Here is a 14,727-nt window from a genome sequence, read left to right on the forward strand (position 1 = left end):
GGGCTTTTAACATTTTTACCTATAGCACAACCTTTGCATGTATCATCATGAATTTGACTAAGTTTAGGCATACCTTTGACCAACTTTCCAAGGGAGGGAAGTGCTTGATAGTGTAAGTGTCTAAGTCTTCTATGCCATAGCTCATAGGATTTGGGAGCCTCATTAATGATGGCTTGAATAGGGTTAGCAGAGAGCTTATATAAACTATCATATCTATTTCCAATTACACGAGTAGATTTAAAACTAGATTTCTTAGGCCAAGCAAGTACTTTACCCTCATAAAATGCAATTTGATAACCTTTATCTTCTAGAGCAAAAATGGAAATTAAGTTTCTTTTAATTCTAGGAACAAATAAGATATCACTAAGGTGAAGTGAAATACCAGAGTCTAAATTTAAAGAAGTAGTGCTAGAACCTCTTACCAAATATTGAGCATCGTCACCAATTACCACATGTAGACTGGTATCCTTTTCTACGAAGTCTGAAAGGTGATCACGGTAGCCTGTGATGTGTCTGGAAGCACCACTGTCAATCAACCATGTGTTACTGTCTGTGGGTATGCTGCTTGACAGGGCAGAGATGAATAAGAAGTCATCATTTTGTTCTGAGACTTCATTTAGGTTGGCTTCTCTTTGCGTGGGATCATTTTGACATTCTTTAGCATAGTGACCAAATTTGTCACATCTGAAACATCGAACACGAGAGATATCTCTTGGCTTCATCCAAGAATGCTGAGAACTAGGTGGTTTGAAATCTCTATTCCTTTTGGGATAATATTTCTTCAATTACCACCTTTCTTGCATTGGGCTGCAAGCATGTGTTGATCATCTACTTGAGGACTTTTGAATTGCCCCCTTGTGATAAGACACAACTCTTCTTGAATGCAATCATTCTTAAGGCGATCAAGGGTAGGTAAATCAGTTCTTCCACTTATGGTTTGAATAAAGGACTCCCATGAGTGTGGTAGACCATTTAGAGCAATCATAACAAGATCCTTGTCTTCCATGTTATGTCCAATTGTACCTAGCTGATTTTTTAGTTCTGAAATCCTCATAAAATAAGACATAACAAAATCTTCTTTTGACATCTTGATATTAAGTAATTGTTGCCTTAAAGTAACTGCCCTACTGAGATTTGTAATTTCATAAGTACTTTGTAGATGATTGAATATTTCTCTTGCAGTAGTGAATGAGGCAATGGAGGTGACTAGGTGATCTTTAACTGAATCAATAAGGAGCTTTCTGGCCTTGACATCATTCCTTTTGAATTGCTTTAGCTCAACTGCATCTGTAGGTTTAGTTAGCTCTTTCTCTTCTATGAAGAGAAGAAGATCTTCTTCCTCCAGGGCAACCATGATGCGAACCTTCCATGCAGCAAAGTTGAGATTTCCATCAAGCCTATCTTCAACTTGTAGACGTATAAAAATGACCATATTCCTAAATGAATATTTTATGTTCATTTCTCTATTTAATTAAATTACCCACATTCTTCTATTTAAATTAAGTAAATTACTCAATTTATTTAAATTAAATTCACTATACCCATTTAATGAATAAATCATTTTATTCAATTAAATCCCCCTGATCCACTTTTAATTAAATTCAAATTTAATTAAATAGTTATCCTAAGTTAAATAAATCTAATTTATTTAATTTCCCCAAATTACAACCAAATTGAATTAAATTAATTTTATTTCAATTAAATCCTATTATCCTTCCATCCACTTGCATTTTCCTACATCTCCCACTTGCCTTCCTAAACCCCTTCCTAAATTGTTCTAGACCCTTCTAATCACTTCTAAATTAGCCTAACCCATCTTCTAAACTTTGTCACATCCCTAAGCAAGGGGAGGTCACTTCTCAAACCCTTACAGTCTTTGATAACCATTAAAGGCTTCAAAACTTCAACCACTTAATATCCCCAAAGTCTCCCAAACCATTAATGGTTAATTCAACCCTCTTACATGGTTAGAGACTTTTTGCCTAACTTAACCTTCATCCAACCCAAGGGTCTCATCAAGCCTTTAATGCTTTGACCATGATTATCTCTTAATCATTTGCACAAGAGTTTATCCTTGGATTAACTCTTAATCCAATGGTTAATCTTAACTTAAGCTTAACCCTTATTTCTAGATAACCATAAGGTCTTTTCAGGCATTTAATGCCTCCATCCCCTTCTCTCAACCCAACCCTATGTTGACACTTGTCACCATTTCATTGGTGCAAATTGCAAACATGGATCCCCAACTTTCAAACTCAACCTTTGATCACCCCTTTCAATCCTGACCATCCATTGCCCTGTTTTTGCTATAAATAGAGCTCTCATTCCTCCATTTTCAGAGATCAATCCAAGTTTGTAGTATCATACTTATGCTCAAATACATTCAAGCTTTCACATTTCATATATGCTCATCATTTAGCCTCTCTTTAAAATAGAAATTAATCTAATATGCATTTTATAGTATTTCTATTATCATTAGCTTAAATCATTAACTAATATAGTATGCTAGGATAGTTTGTTTACTAACCTTGTCATCTTATAGTTAGTTTATTGCATTTCTAGAATCATGCATAGCTTAGGATGCATCTCATATTAAATCAATAAAAAACATCCCTCGTTCTTGCATTTGCCATCCTTAAACCATTTTGCTCAGTGATCTGAGAGCAAAAACATTGGTTTGAGGGACATTGTGAGATAGAGAACCATGGGACCCACCTTGGGAAGCTAAGTGATACTTTATTACTCCATAGCTTGCACCAAGAAGTCCTGTGAGTGTGTGAGCAAGGCTCCATAGAGCTCCGTTTTTCACATATTGAGTTCTATCGACCCGCTTTTCTTGCATACACAACTTTCAGCCCCATTGATCCGACCCGTGAATGAGACAACAATCTGGAAATAAAAGAGTACTAAATTCTGAAATCTGAAAGTTGATCTAGCCTATAGCTCTGATACCATGTTAATTTTAGTCTTTTAGATTGATACAATACTCAGAAAATAGAAATTTACCTTAATTTCCAGATTAATATTAATTGCTGTTAGTGTTAGGAATTTCCAGAATTAAGCAAAAGTAGAGAGATGAACAGAATGAACACACAACACACAAGTACCCTGAAAAAACCTCCTAGGAGGAAAAACCCAGCAAGAAAGATCCTCAGATCTGATTATGATTTAAACACAATGTTTTGATTACAACACTTATCTCTGATTGCTGTCCAAACAACAAGTTGCCAAGGTGATGTAGAGTGATGCCCTAGCTGTAGATGACCAAGACACCAATCAGCAGAAGATAACTTCAACAGACTGAAGCAACATATAACCAAATGTTTGTTGCAGTTCACCAAGGAGCAGATTTGCCAAGTGTAGGAGAGTAGATCGCATTTAGGAGCAGAGTAGATTATATTTTCTGATTGTATGTTTGAATGAATGACTTGCATCATATATATATCTTCTTCTTGGCGGTAGACCTCTAGGTCGGCCAGCATTATTATATTTTATTTATTAAATATTTCGTTAACACGTTTCATGAATGGCTCATTAAGTGACGTGAGGTATAGGATCTGCCCTATTTGGAGGGTGGCGTGTGAGAAGGGGCCCAGCCCTATTGGAGGATGGCGTGTGGGAAAGGGCCCAACCCTAGAGGGTGGCGTGTGAGAAAGGGCCCAACCCTAAAGGGCAGATTCCAATGTTGCCTTAGGCAATTGGAATCCACTCTTCACCCTAATTAAAAACTAACACCCTTGTCTGCATTAACAAATAATAAAAGATATTATTCTAATATCCTCCCTTAATGGTCAATCTATCAACAACACCAAGTCGCCCCCTAAATTTTACAAACTTGTCCAGGCTCAGAGACTTGGTGAGGATATTTGCTGTTTGATCCGCCGTCAAAACATATAGCAACTGAATTGATCCGTTTTCAACCAGCTTCCGAATGAAATGACAATGAAGTTCAATATGCTTGGTTCTCTCGTGGAAGACTAGATTTTTGGCCAGTTTGAGCACCCCCTGATTATCGTAGTAAAGGGGAGTAGGGCCTGCTTGAGACATTTGCATGTCTGATCTGTCGAAGCTAAACTTTCTCACAAGCTGCCTTAACTGTTGCTCGATACTCAACTTCTGTCGAGGAAAGAGCCACTGCCTGCTGGTTCTTGCTAGTCTGTGTGACTGCACCTGATTCCAAACTGAAAAGTTGATTTTTTGTCATCAACGAAACCTACCCAATTTGAATTTGTGTAACCAGAAAGTCTAGGATCATGACTTTTGCTATACAGGAGTCCAAAATTAGAACTGCCTTTCACATAACACAACACACACTTCACTGCTACCCAATGATCAGCCTTTGGAGCTGTCATGAAGCGTGAAATGTAGCTCACTGCAAAACTAAGATTAGGCCTAGTAGCAGTAAGGTAGATGAGACTACCACTAGTTGCTTGAATGCTGATTCGTTCACCATAGGTGAATCTGATTTGGTTGTCAGCTTCAACCCTTTCTCCATAGGTGTAGATGCAGGTTTGTAGTCTTGCATCCTAAACTTGTCCAGCAAACTTCGGGCATACTTAGATTGAGAAATGAAGATACTACCTTCAGTCTGCCAAACTTCAACACCTAAGCAATAGTGCAGAAGTCCCGAGTTCGTCATGTCAAAGAATTAGCACAAACTCTGTTTGATCCGATCGATCAAAAGTGCCGAACTACCAATGATAATGAGGTCATCAACATAGACAACAAGAATAAGAATATCATGACTAGTGTTTTTGATATACAAATCCGAATCAGATGGACTCCTCTGAAAGCCATTATCTATGAGGTACTTGTCAATCTTGATGTACCAAGCTCGAGGAGCTTTTTTCAGGCCATAGAGTGCTTTCACTAGTCTGCATGCTTGGTGCTCTTTTCCAGCAACTTTAAACCTTGGAGGCTGCGTCATGTAGACCTCTTCCTGCAACTCACCATTGAGGAATGCACTCTTAACATCCATTTGATGGAGAGCTGCTAAGGCAAGGACAAGTCGTATGGTACTCATTTTGGTTGTAGGAGCAAAAGTCTCCTCGTAGTCAATGCCTTCCTTTTGTGAGAAACCCTAAGCAACAAAATGAGCTTTTTACTTGTCAAGAGTTCCGTTAGCTTTATATTTTACTTTACACACCCATTTGCAACTAATGGGCTTCTTCCCTGGTGGAAGATCAGAGAGGACCCAAGTGTTATTCTTTAGAAGCCTTTGGCGTTCAGCTTCCATAGCCTTTTCCCACTCAAGAATCCCTTTAGCCTCAGAATATGTTCGAGGCTCAAAAATATTATGAATGTTGGCCATGAGAGCATAGCTAATTTTATTTTGTTGCTTGCTCTTGTTTATGGAAGATATACCCTCAATGAGCTCATCAGGACGAAGATCACTAATGGTCTTAGCTCACCATTTAGGCCGGAGAGTAGAAGAGCCAACATCAGATGCAGGAGGAATAATTGGAATTGGAGGTGGAACAAGATCTGGAACAGGTGGAAGATGAGCATCATCCGGAGGAAATTTAGGTAGTGCATCATCAAATTCAGAATCAACATCATCCCTCCCATCAGGTGAACCAAATGGAAGATGGACGCCTAAATCAGAATCCTTCAAAGGGTGATCCTCAGAATTCTACTCAAATGAGGAAAGCTGAAAAGGTCCTCATTCTTCATCAAAGACAACATCATGAGTGAAGATAAGACGATCACTGTCTACATCAATTAGCCGATAAGCCTTGTGGTTGTCACTGTACCTTGTAAACATAAGTTTTAGACTCTTGGAATCCAACTTGGAGCGCTTGTCATCTAGAATCCATACATATGCTAAAGAGCCAAAGACTTTCAGATGATTGATCCTGGGTTTGTGACCAGTCCAGGCTTCCTTAGGATTCTTCCCCTTAATGGTATGTGTAGGAGACCGATTAAGAAGATAGACTGCACTAAACACTGTTTCTGCCCAATATTTTTTAGGAACATTCCTATGTTTCAACATAAGTTTCTGACTCTTGAAATCCAACTTGGAGCACTTGGCATCTAGAATCCATACATATGCTAAAGAGCCAAAGACTTTTAGATGATTGATCCTGGGTTTGTGACCAGTCCAGGCTTCCTCAGGAGTCTTCCCCTTAATGGTATGTGTAGGAGACCGATTAAGAAGATACACTGCACTAAACACTGCTTGTGCACAATATTTTTTAGGAACATTCCTGTGTTCCAACATTGACCTAGCTATTTTTGTAATGGTGCGGTTGCAACATTCTACAACACTATTTTTTTGAGGGGTGTATGGTGTGGTTAATCGACGTTTTATGCCATGTGTATCACAAAAAGTGGAGAAAGTAGTAGAACAAAACTCCCCCCATTATTAGACCTGAGAGAAATAATAGAACAACTGGACTCTTTTTCTACTAAGGCCTTAAATTTTTGAAATACAGGAAACACATTTGATTTCTGTCTAAGAAAGTACACCCACATTTTACGATTGAAATCATCAACAAAAAGAAAGACCCAGTAACAAAAGGTGCATTCATTGGACCACATACATCAGCGTGGACCAACTGTAGTACCTTAGAGGCTCACCATGAGTCACCATCCTTGAACGGTGTCTTGTGCTGCTTCCTAGCCGGACAAGCTTCACAAACTTGCTGATTTTGAGTTTGAATTTTAGGTAGGCCATGTACTAAATCTTCTCGAACAAGCTGTGAGCAAGGTAGCGAATGTTCAGGTGACCATATCGTTGATGCCAGAGATTGCTGATAGAGGAGGATTTAGCTGCAAAAGCATGCTCAAGAGAATCACCCATTTCCACAAGTCTGTATAGATCATGATCCTCGATGCCAACAACTACAGTAGTGCGAGATGCACAATCAACAATTGAACACTTGTGTGAACTGAAGATCACATCAAGCTGAGGAGAATGCATCATAATCTGACTCGCTGAAAGAAGGTTGAGTTCCATGCTAGGAACGTAGTATACATTGAGGAAAATAAGATTCCTCCCATCAGATTGTATTTGAACGTTGCCCTTGCTGACAACGGTATACTCTTCACCTCCTCGAAAAATGATTGAATCAGTAAAGGGAGAGAATTCTGTAAACCAATCATGCCGATGAGTGAAATGGCGAGGTGCATCAGAATCTATATACCAAGCAAAATACTTCACATGGTCTGTAGGTCTTTTAGCCATGAAGGCGTAAAAGTCTGGCTCTTTTTGCTTTGTGTGCTCAATGACATTGGCTTTAGGCTAAGACCCTCCCTGCTCCCGCTGTTCGGAAGCTATCTAATTCCGACAATCTTTTATCAAGTGGCCATATTTGTGACAGTTGTTGTATTGAACCTTCTTCTTCAAACCATCTTGAGTTTTACTGGAGCCCTTATGCTGAGAGGAATGAGCTTTGCCTTTATCCTTGTGAAAGGATTTGGTTGCGAAGGCTTGCTCAGTGGAGAACGAAGTGGCACTGCTACCAAACTGTTGTTTCCAACGATCCTGTTGCAGAAGTTTGGTGCACAACTTTGGAAATTTCAGATCAACATTTGTTGAAGTAATGTCGAGAGTTTCTACGAAGTGCTAATAGGATTTTGGTAGACTCTTCAAGGTGATGACTACCATATGCTCTTCCTCCATTTTTCGACCAATAGCTTCAAGCTGATCTCGAATGTTCTTAATCTTCGTGAGATGCTCCTGTAAGGACACACGCTCATCCATCATGATGGAGAATAATTGGTTCTTCAGGAAGAACGCTCGGCTCTTGTCGAATGTTTCATGCAATTCCTTTAGGTGCTTCCAGATATCTGATGTTGACTTGCCAAAGGGAATCTGAGGCAACTGGTCATCTGTGACGGAGAGCTTGAGGAGCATGACAACTTCTCGATTCTGCTCATCAAACATGTCTTGGTCCTGTCTAGCTATGGTAGGACGAGTCTCTTTTCCCTAAACGAGATCATCAAGGCGACGGTATTCAAAAATTGTCATCATCCACTACTTCCATGTATTATAATTTTTGCCATTGAATCGCTGATTGCCCTTCAACATGATGTTGGTTAATGACACCATTTTGCACCTTTTTTGAGACACAAAAAACGAGAAATTTTGAAAAGGTCTAAAACTGAAGATGAAATTTGAGGCACAGATCCCAATGTAGAAAGAGGCAGAATTACGTACAAACTTCGAAAAATATGAAGTACGGATGGCACAAATCTCGAGGTAAACTTTTCTAGCAGACCCATAAAATTTCAATAGAGACCTAGAATGTGGGAAAAACCCACAAGGAATCTGCAAGGAAAAATTATTTCTGGCAAAAATCCGAGGGTTTTCTGCAAAACCCTAGCCGATTGAAACCCTGGGTTGTCAAAACACAAAAAAGTAGAATCCCTCCGAAATACACAGTGAAATCCTTGCAGAAAAAATCGGCGCTAAACTCAGAAAGCCTAGCCGAGTTGGGTGTAGGAGGAAAAAACGTGGGCACAAATGCGAAAAAATCACGATTTTCGTAGAGAGCGCTGAAACACAGGTTGCGAGCTAAAGAAATTGGAACGCGTGCAGAATAAAATGCAAGAAATCTCACGGAAAGAAGCAGGTCATGGCGGGTTTAGAAGATCATGTAGGTCGCAAAGGCAAGAAGTCGCGCCTGAAAAAAAAGATTTGTCGTGCGTTTTTAAAATCGCGAACAAAAAATGCAGGTAGAAAAAGAAATTGCGTTGCAGGGGCATGGGAGGTCGTGAAAGTGAACACGAACCACAGAAATAGGCGACCACGATTTCACATAGGCTGTCACATGCAAAACAAAGGGCCGTCGTGGGAGTTAGAGAAAGCGTCACGGGTCAAGGAGATAGAAAATAACTATGCAAAAGATTTTGCAATTTCAGCATTCCACTAACAGAAAACCCACGATGAGCTTCTCTGATCACAAAAAAGCTCCTTGAATATGAAAAACTCAGATAGAGAAAAATTTGAATTCCCTAAAAAATTTCTTCCAAAAAAAAATTTGAAAAAAATTTGACGAATTTTTTAATATGTTCCCGATATGATACCACATCACGATGAGTAATTGGTTAAAAATTCAATCTATTAAATGAATGATCGAAAGATCATTATAAAGAATTTGCAAAACGATGTTTCTAAAAAGAAACAATCGTAAATAGAAACTAACTAAATATTTACAATATATTACATAATTGACCATTAACAAATAATAAAAGATATTATTCTAATAGTTAGTGTCCTCTATCCTTTGCTTCCGTGCTTCTTTAGTCATGACTTTCTCTAATACTGAATGTTAGAAGAATAAATGTGAGGAGATTGAGAAAAATATGTATGGTACACACTCCAATGTGTGTACACTGCATCTATAGATATGCAGGGAGGTTAAATTTGTCGTTGGAGCTTACATTGTTTAAGTTACCTTGTTAGACTTAATTTAGGTGTGCTAGTTGATCATTATCACAAGCAATAAATGACTGTGTACACATAAGTCTACACTTTATGCTGCGTCTAGTGTAATTAAATAGACTAAAATAGTTAAACATCATTAAACATTTAAAAAAGCTGAAATTCAAAGAACAATAATAAGATCTTTGACATTGAACATTGAACATTAACTTTAAAAAATTGAAATAAAAAATTAAGTGAATACTGAAATATGAATATGAATCTGGAAATACAAATATCTATATTTTGTTGTGTTATGAATGATCATAAAAAATAAATGTTTGAAGATTCTTCCACTTCCTATCCCCACCCACCCACAAAATAAAATGTTTTACTTCCAATTTTTAAACAAACATTGATGTGGATGACATTAAGATGTCCTTGGAATGCTCTCAATAGATTGGGAGCGTTCCTCTACATGTTGCAAAGATATTTTCTTTTGCTGATAGCCATAATAAATCATTAGAATCCCCTAGAATGTTTTTCTGCAAGGTAGTTCACCTGTGTAATGATTGAATAATGAGGTGGGCAAAATAGCAGTATGAGAAAATCTAGGTTCATCCAATTGTATTCTATGTCAGGAGACAACATTGTTGTTATGTAGCATGAATATCAATAATAGTATGTAATGTCCCTGAACAATGAGAAAACTCCTTGTATTCTCTCTAAGGATTGTTGAAATTGTTTGTCATTATGGCTTATCATTGATGCAGAAGCAAGTGAATAAGGCTATCATCATTAGTGTCAAAAGGCCAACACATTTCATGGTAATCAAGAGGACAGAGCAAGTCATGGTAATCAAGAGCAGACTTTAATGATTAGTTTGGAGCAGTGACTTTGTGAAGGTATATATACACATGATAGCCGACTACAAAGGATATGACAACCGACTAAAGTATGTGTTCTTAACAAAGTTCTGAACTAGGATCTCAAGATGGAATGCCACACTATTTTCTTGAATGTTAAAGACATAATTATTGCGACCTTCATATGGTTGACTTTGTGTGCCTTGGTGACCTCCTTTATGATTGCGATTAATACATAAAGCAGATTTATATACAAGAAAGGTAACCGACTTTATCAGCATCAAGGGAAGCACTTTACAAGCAGCAATTATGTGCAAAATATTCTGTATTAGAATAGGAAAACACTTGTTAGCGATATACAATAAAAACAGCTGATTACAAGCAAGCAATGTCAATAAGTTTATTTGAAGGAAACTATTATGTTTCATAACAGCGACTTTATGAAGAAAGAAGTGATATTATTAGCAAGAGCAGCGATAAGAAAAGAAGATTAATGAATACAAGAACAGTGATTGCTATGTTAATAATAGTGGCGATTTGTTTAGATAACAAGCCGTGGTTATAAGGCAAAGCAATCACAAGGAGTTTATGATAAACATCGATGGATCAAACAAAGGTTAAATACATTAATAGCCGTGTTTTGGAATTAGTGACTTATGTTAAGAGCAGCAACTACATCTTGTCAAGACAGCGATTAATTAAGACAAGAACAGTGGTTAATATGTTCATATTAATAAACGTTAAGGTGGTGCTTAGTGACTAAATATGCAAACAAAGTAATATGCTGATCGTTCAAGAGGTCGAGTCTATTAAAGGTGGCGATTCATCATAATGTGCAGAGATTCTATTAAATTTCGATTCAATCAAAGGTGGCAATTAATTATAATATGCAGTGATTATATTTGATTAAGAAAGCAACATAAGTATACAACAAATGCATAATGAAGATCTGATGCCATTCATAATAATGTTATTTGATCATCACTAATGATGCGATTTCTTAATATTAGCTTTTGGTGTTTATTACCAATAAAACATTATATTAGTGCTTGTTTGGTGTTTTATTAACAAAGTTAATAAATGCTGCTCCTTTGTAAAGTCGCCTCTTTTGAAGGAAGTGTATATGTTAAGAAACATTGTGTCTTTCAAAAGGAATCACATTCTTTGGAAGGCAAAAACAGAGATGGAAAATGACGAAGAAGGTAGAGGGGTTGTGGAAGTGTAAAGGTAAGATAGAGATATGCATTGCATGAGATATATTTCTGATATGGAGTAGACATAGGGCAGATAATTATGAAGAGTGCTTCAGACTTGTATTAAAGAACATATGCAGTCCATGTATAACGAACAAGTGCAGAATATGTGTAAAGATATATGCAGATTTGATTAGGAATATATGCAGATCTAAAAGGAGAATTTTAGAATCAGAAGTGAAGATCTGATTGTGAAAGGTTCCGTCCCTTTCAAAGAGCAGAAATAATGGAGAGTTGCACTCTTTCAAAGGGTGCTATTGGTCAAAGGGTGTGTCTCTTGCCAAAGGGCATACATGATGAAGAGGTGTGATCTCTCTCTCACAATGGGAGACATAAAGGAAAGGAAACAAAAGCATCCAGGAAGAGCACCATCGATCAGATCAGATCAGAACTGTTATTAAGTTACAGGCAGTAGCATCTTGTTCTTGGTAGCATGCAAGGGGACATTACACTCCCATTGTCAAATTAGAAAAGTTATCAAGATAATTTCTACCCTCCGAACTATTCTTAGAATTTTGTAATAAAATGTATCCAGTTTTGATAAAATTATATTTATTAATATATTTATACTCTAATTTAAAGTTAGAGTTGTTGTCTTGGGAATAAATGGAGATAAATCCCAAACGGGGACATTACATAGTATGAAATGTTTAAACCTAAAATTATCTTGCATTTTTGTATTCGCAGCCATGTTCCTTATTTATTCAAGTCTTGAACAAGTCAGTTCTCAAGTTTTTGGGATATGATGTTGGTGACTTCATATTGGAGTTGTTATAACTATCATTATAAATTATTTCAGGGATGGTTGACAACAAAGTTGGGAAAATTACCAGAGGCCAGCGGTGCAGAAACAATGATAGCTATTGATTGTGAGATGGTTCAATGTGAGGATGGGACAAAGGAAGTTGTGAAAGTTTGTGTAGTAAATGAGAATTTAGAGGTAATAGACATAAAAATCTTGTTGATAGTTTTGAGCAAAGTTTCATTTTAATTTTTATGCATGTTGCAAGGTTCATTCACAAAAAATATAGTTTCTTGCACCTTTTCCTGACTTCTAGGTCTTCACATGCAGACGTTGGTTGATAGTCTTGTGAAACCTTCAAAGCATGTAGTAGATTATATGACATCAATAACTGGAGTTACTTCTGAAGATCTTGATGATGTGACTTGCAGTTTACAAGATATACAGGTAATAGATTTCTTATGTTATTTGGGGTTGTAATTCAGAATATACTTGTCAATGACTAATACAAATATAATTGATTTATGTTTGAACATTTGATTAACAGAATCCATTCATACTGATATGTTGCAGAAAACACTTAAGAGATTACTCAAGAAGGAAACGATATTGGTTGGTCATAGTTTATTTAATGACCTACAAGGTATGCTATCTCAGTGCTCACCAGACAAAGTGATAAATTATTTGTTCTGTGACTGTCACAACAGGGCTTAGATAAACTCATGTTGCTGTGGTGAGACAGGGTTGAGACCATTGGTATGAATAGAATTTTATTTAGGGAGCTGCTTTATCACCCTTAAGAAGGCATCAGTAATCTCTGCTGATATAATTGTTGCTTAAAATATTGCCTTGTATACTAACAATAGCTTTTGTCTTATACAGCATTGAGAGTAGACCATGCAAGAGTCATAGACACAGCATTCATATTTCGGTACCTGAATAAGCCTACTTGTTACAGCCCTAGTTTAAGTAAACTCTGTAAGGTAAATCTGAATTAAAATTTTCTTTAGTTCAATTCTTACTCGTACATTCTATACTATTTTAAAAAGCAGAAAACGGTAAAAATAATTATAGGCAGCTTGTAGTTAGGCCATGAATATCCAATGCCTAAGAACTAAGAGAAAAAATGAGGATAGATGGAAGGAATAAGCTAAATTGCTTTCAGGAAAGATACTTTATGTGAAACAGAGTAGTGTCAATTTATATCTTTTTTGATTATTTTTAAAGTATTTGTATATTTCATTGAAGGTATCATATCAGTGGCCAGTGCATTACAATCTCACTGAAGAATTGAATGATTTAAATCTAATCTTATTTAGTTCTGAGCTGGACCAGAAAAAAATGCATGCAGGGTCTCTGTGAGACTCGAGCCAAACTTATTGGTAACTTGGGATCACTATATTAAACTCTACTTGACCGGTCTGCACTTCAGTGTATCAGCTTCAATATTGACTTTAATGAAGCCTTCTGATTTTCTTGAACTGTCTGGGGCAACATTGGACACCCAACTTTAGATTCCTTGTAATACCCCCTTTCTAACTTGTTAAAAGCAGTGTTGCCGTTAGCCTACTTTGCTATGGTTATTGAAGCCTTCTGATTTTCTTGAACTGTCTGGGGCAACATTGGACACCCAACTTTAGATTCCTTGTAATACCCCCTTTCTAACTTGTTAAAAGCAGTGTTGCCGTTAGCCTACTTTGCTATGGTCCTGTAGGCTAACTGGCTAACAATGATATTTCAGGGACTTTGGTGACATTTGGTCTAGTCTTTTTCAGTTGCATCCAGTTTTGAGCAGTATTGAGTGGTTTTCTGGACACATACTGTTTTTAGTAAGTTAGTTATGGGCTCCGATCCAGTCAGTTTGTCAAGGTAAATGCATGAGTTTATTAAAAGAATAAAATGTACATATATAGGCATTTACATTGTTGATGTTTCCTAAAGAAACAATCAAATATTGAAGACAAAATTAGAAACAAATCTAATCTACCTATAAAATACATTATTGACCATTAAATAAATAGATATGCAAATATTAATTCCCTTAATGGTCAATTTGTCAACTACACCAAGTTGCCCCCTAAATTTTACAAACTTGTTTGGGCTCAAAGACTTGGTGAGGATGTTTGCAGTTTGATCCTCAGTTGGAACATATGGCAACTGAATAGATCCGTCTTCTACAAGCTGGCGGATGAAATGACAATGAAGCTCCACATACTTGGTTCTTTCATGGAAGACTGGATTTTTGGCAAGTTTGAGTGCCCCTTGATTGTCATAGTAGAGGGGTGAAGCACCTGCTCGAGATATTCGAAGAGCTGCCGCCTGCTACTTCTTGCTGGTCCACGTGACTGCACCTGTTCCTAGACTGAAGACATAGCTAGATATAGACTTCCTGTCATCAACGAAGCCTGCCAAATCTGTCTGTGAACCAATGAGTCTAGGATCTTTGCTTCTACCATACAAAATGCCAAAGTTAGAAGTGCCCTTCACATATCTCAGCAA

The 14,727-nt window shown here is 37.2% G+C and overlaps 1 protein-coding gene across 5 annotated transcripts in view; it reads left to right on the plus strand.

Moving 5' to 3' along the window:
- LOC131052706 (small RNA degrading nuclease 1) overlaps positions 1–14,727 on the plus strand; it is a 121,489-nt gene that overhangs the window by 60,029 nt on the left and 46,733 nt on the right. For all 5 annotated transcript variants that reach the window (XM_057987288.2, XM_057987287.1, XM_057987289.2 and 2 more), the window contains exons 5-8: positions 12,286–12,426; positions 12,559–12,675; positions 12,802–12,871; positions 13,111–13,211. In XM_057987288.2, the coding sequence (XP_057843271.1) occupies positions 12,286–12,426; positions 12,559–12,675; positions 12,802–12,871; positions 13,111–13,211 (429 nt within the window). The remainder of the gene's footprint in view (positions 1–12,285; positions 12,427–12,558; positions 12,676–12,801; positions 12,872–13,110; positions 13,212–14,727) is intronic.

This window comes from Cryptomeria japonica, chromosome 5 (genome assembly GCF_030272615.1).
Source record: "Cryptomeria japonica chromosome 5, Sugi_1.0, whole genome shotgun sequence".
Classification (NCBI taxonomy): Eukaryota; Viridiplantae; Streptophyta; class Pinopsida; order Cupressales; family Cupressaceae; genus Cryptomeria; species Cryptomeria japonica.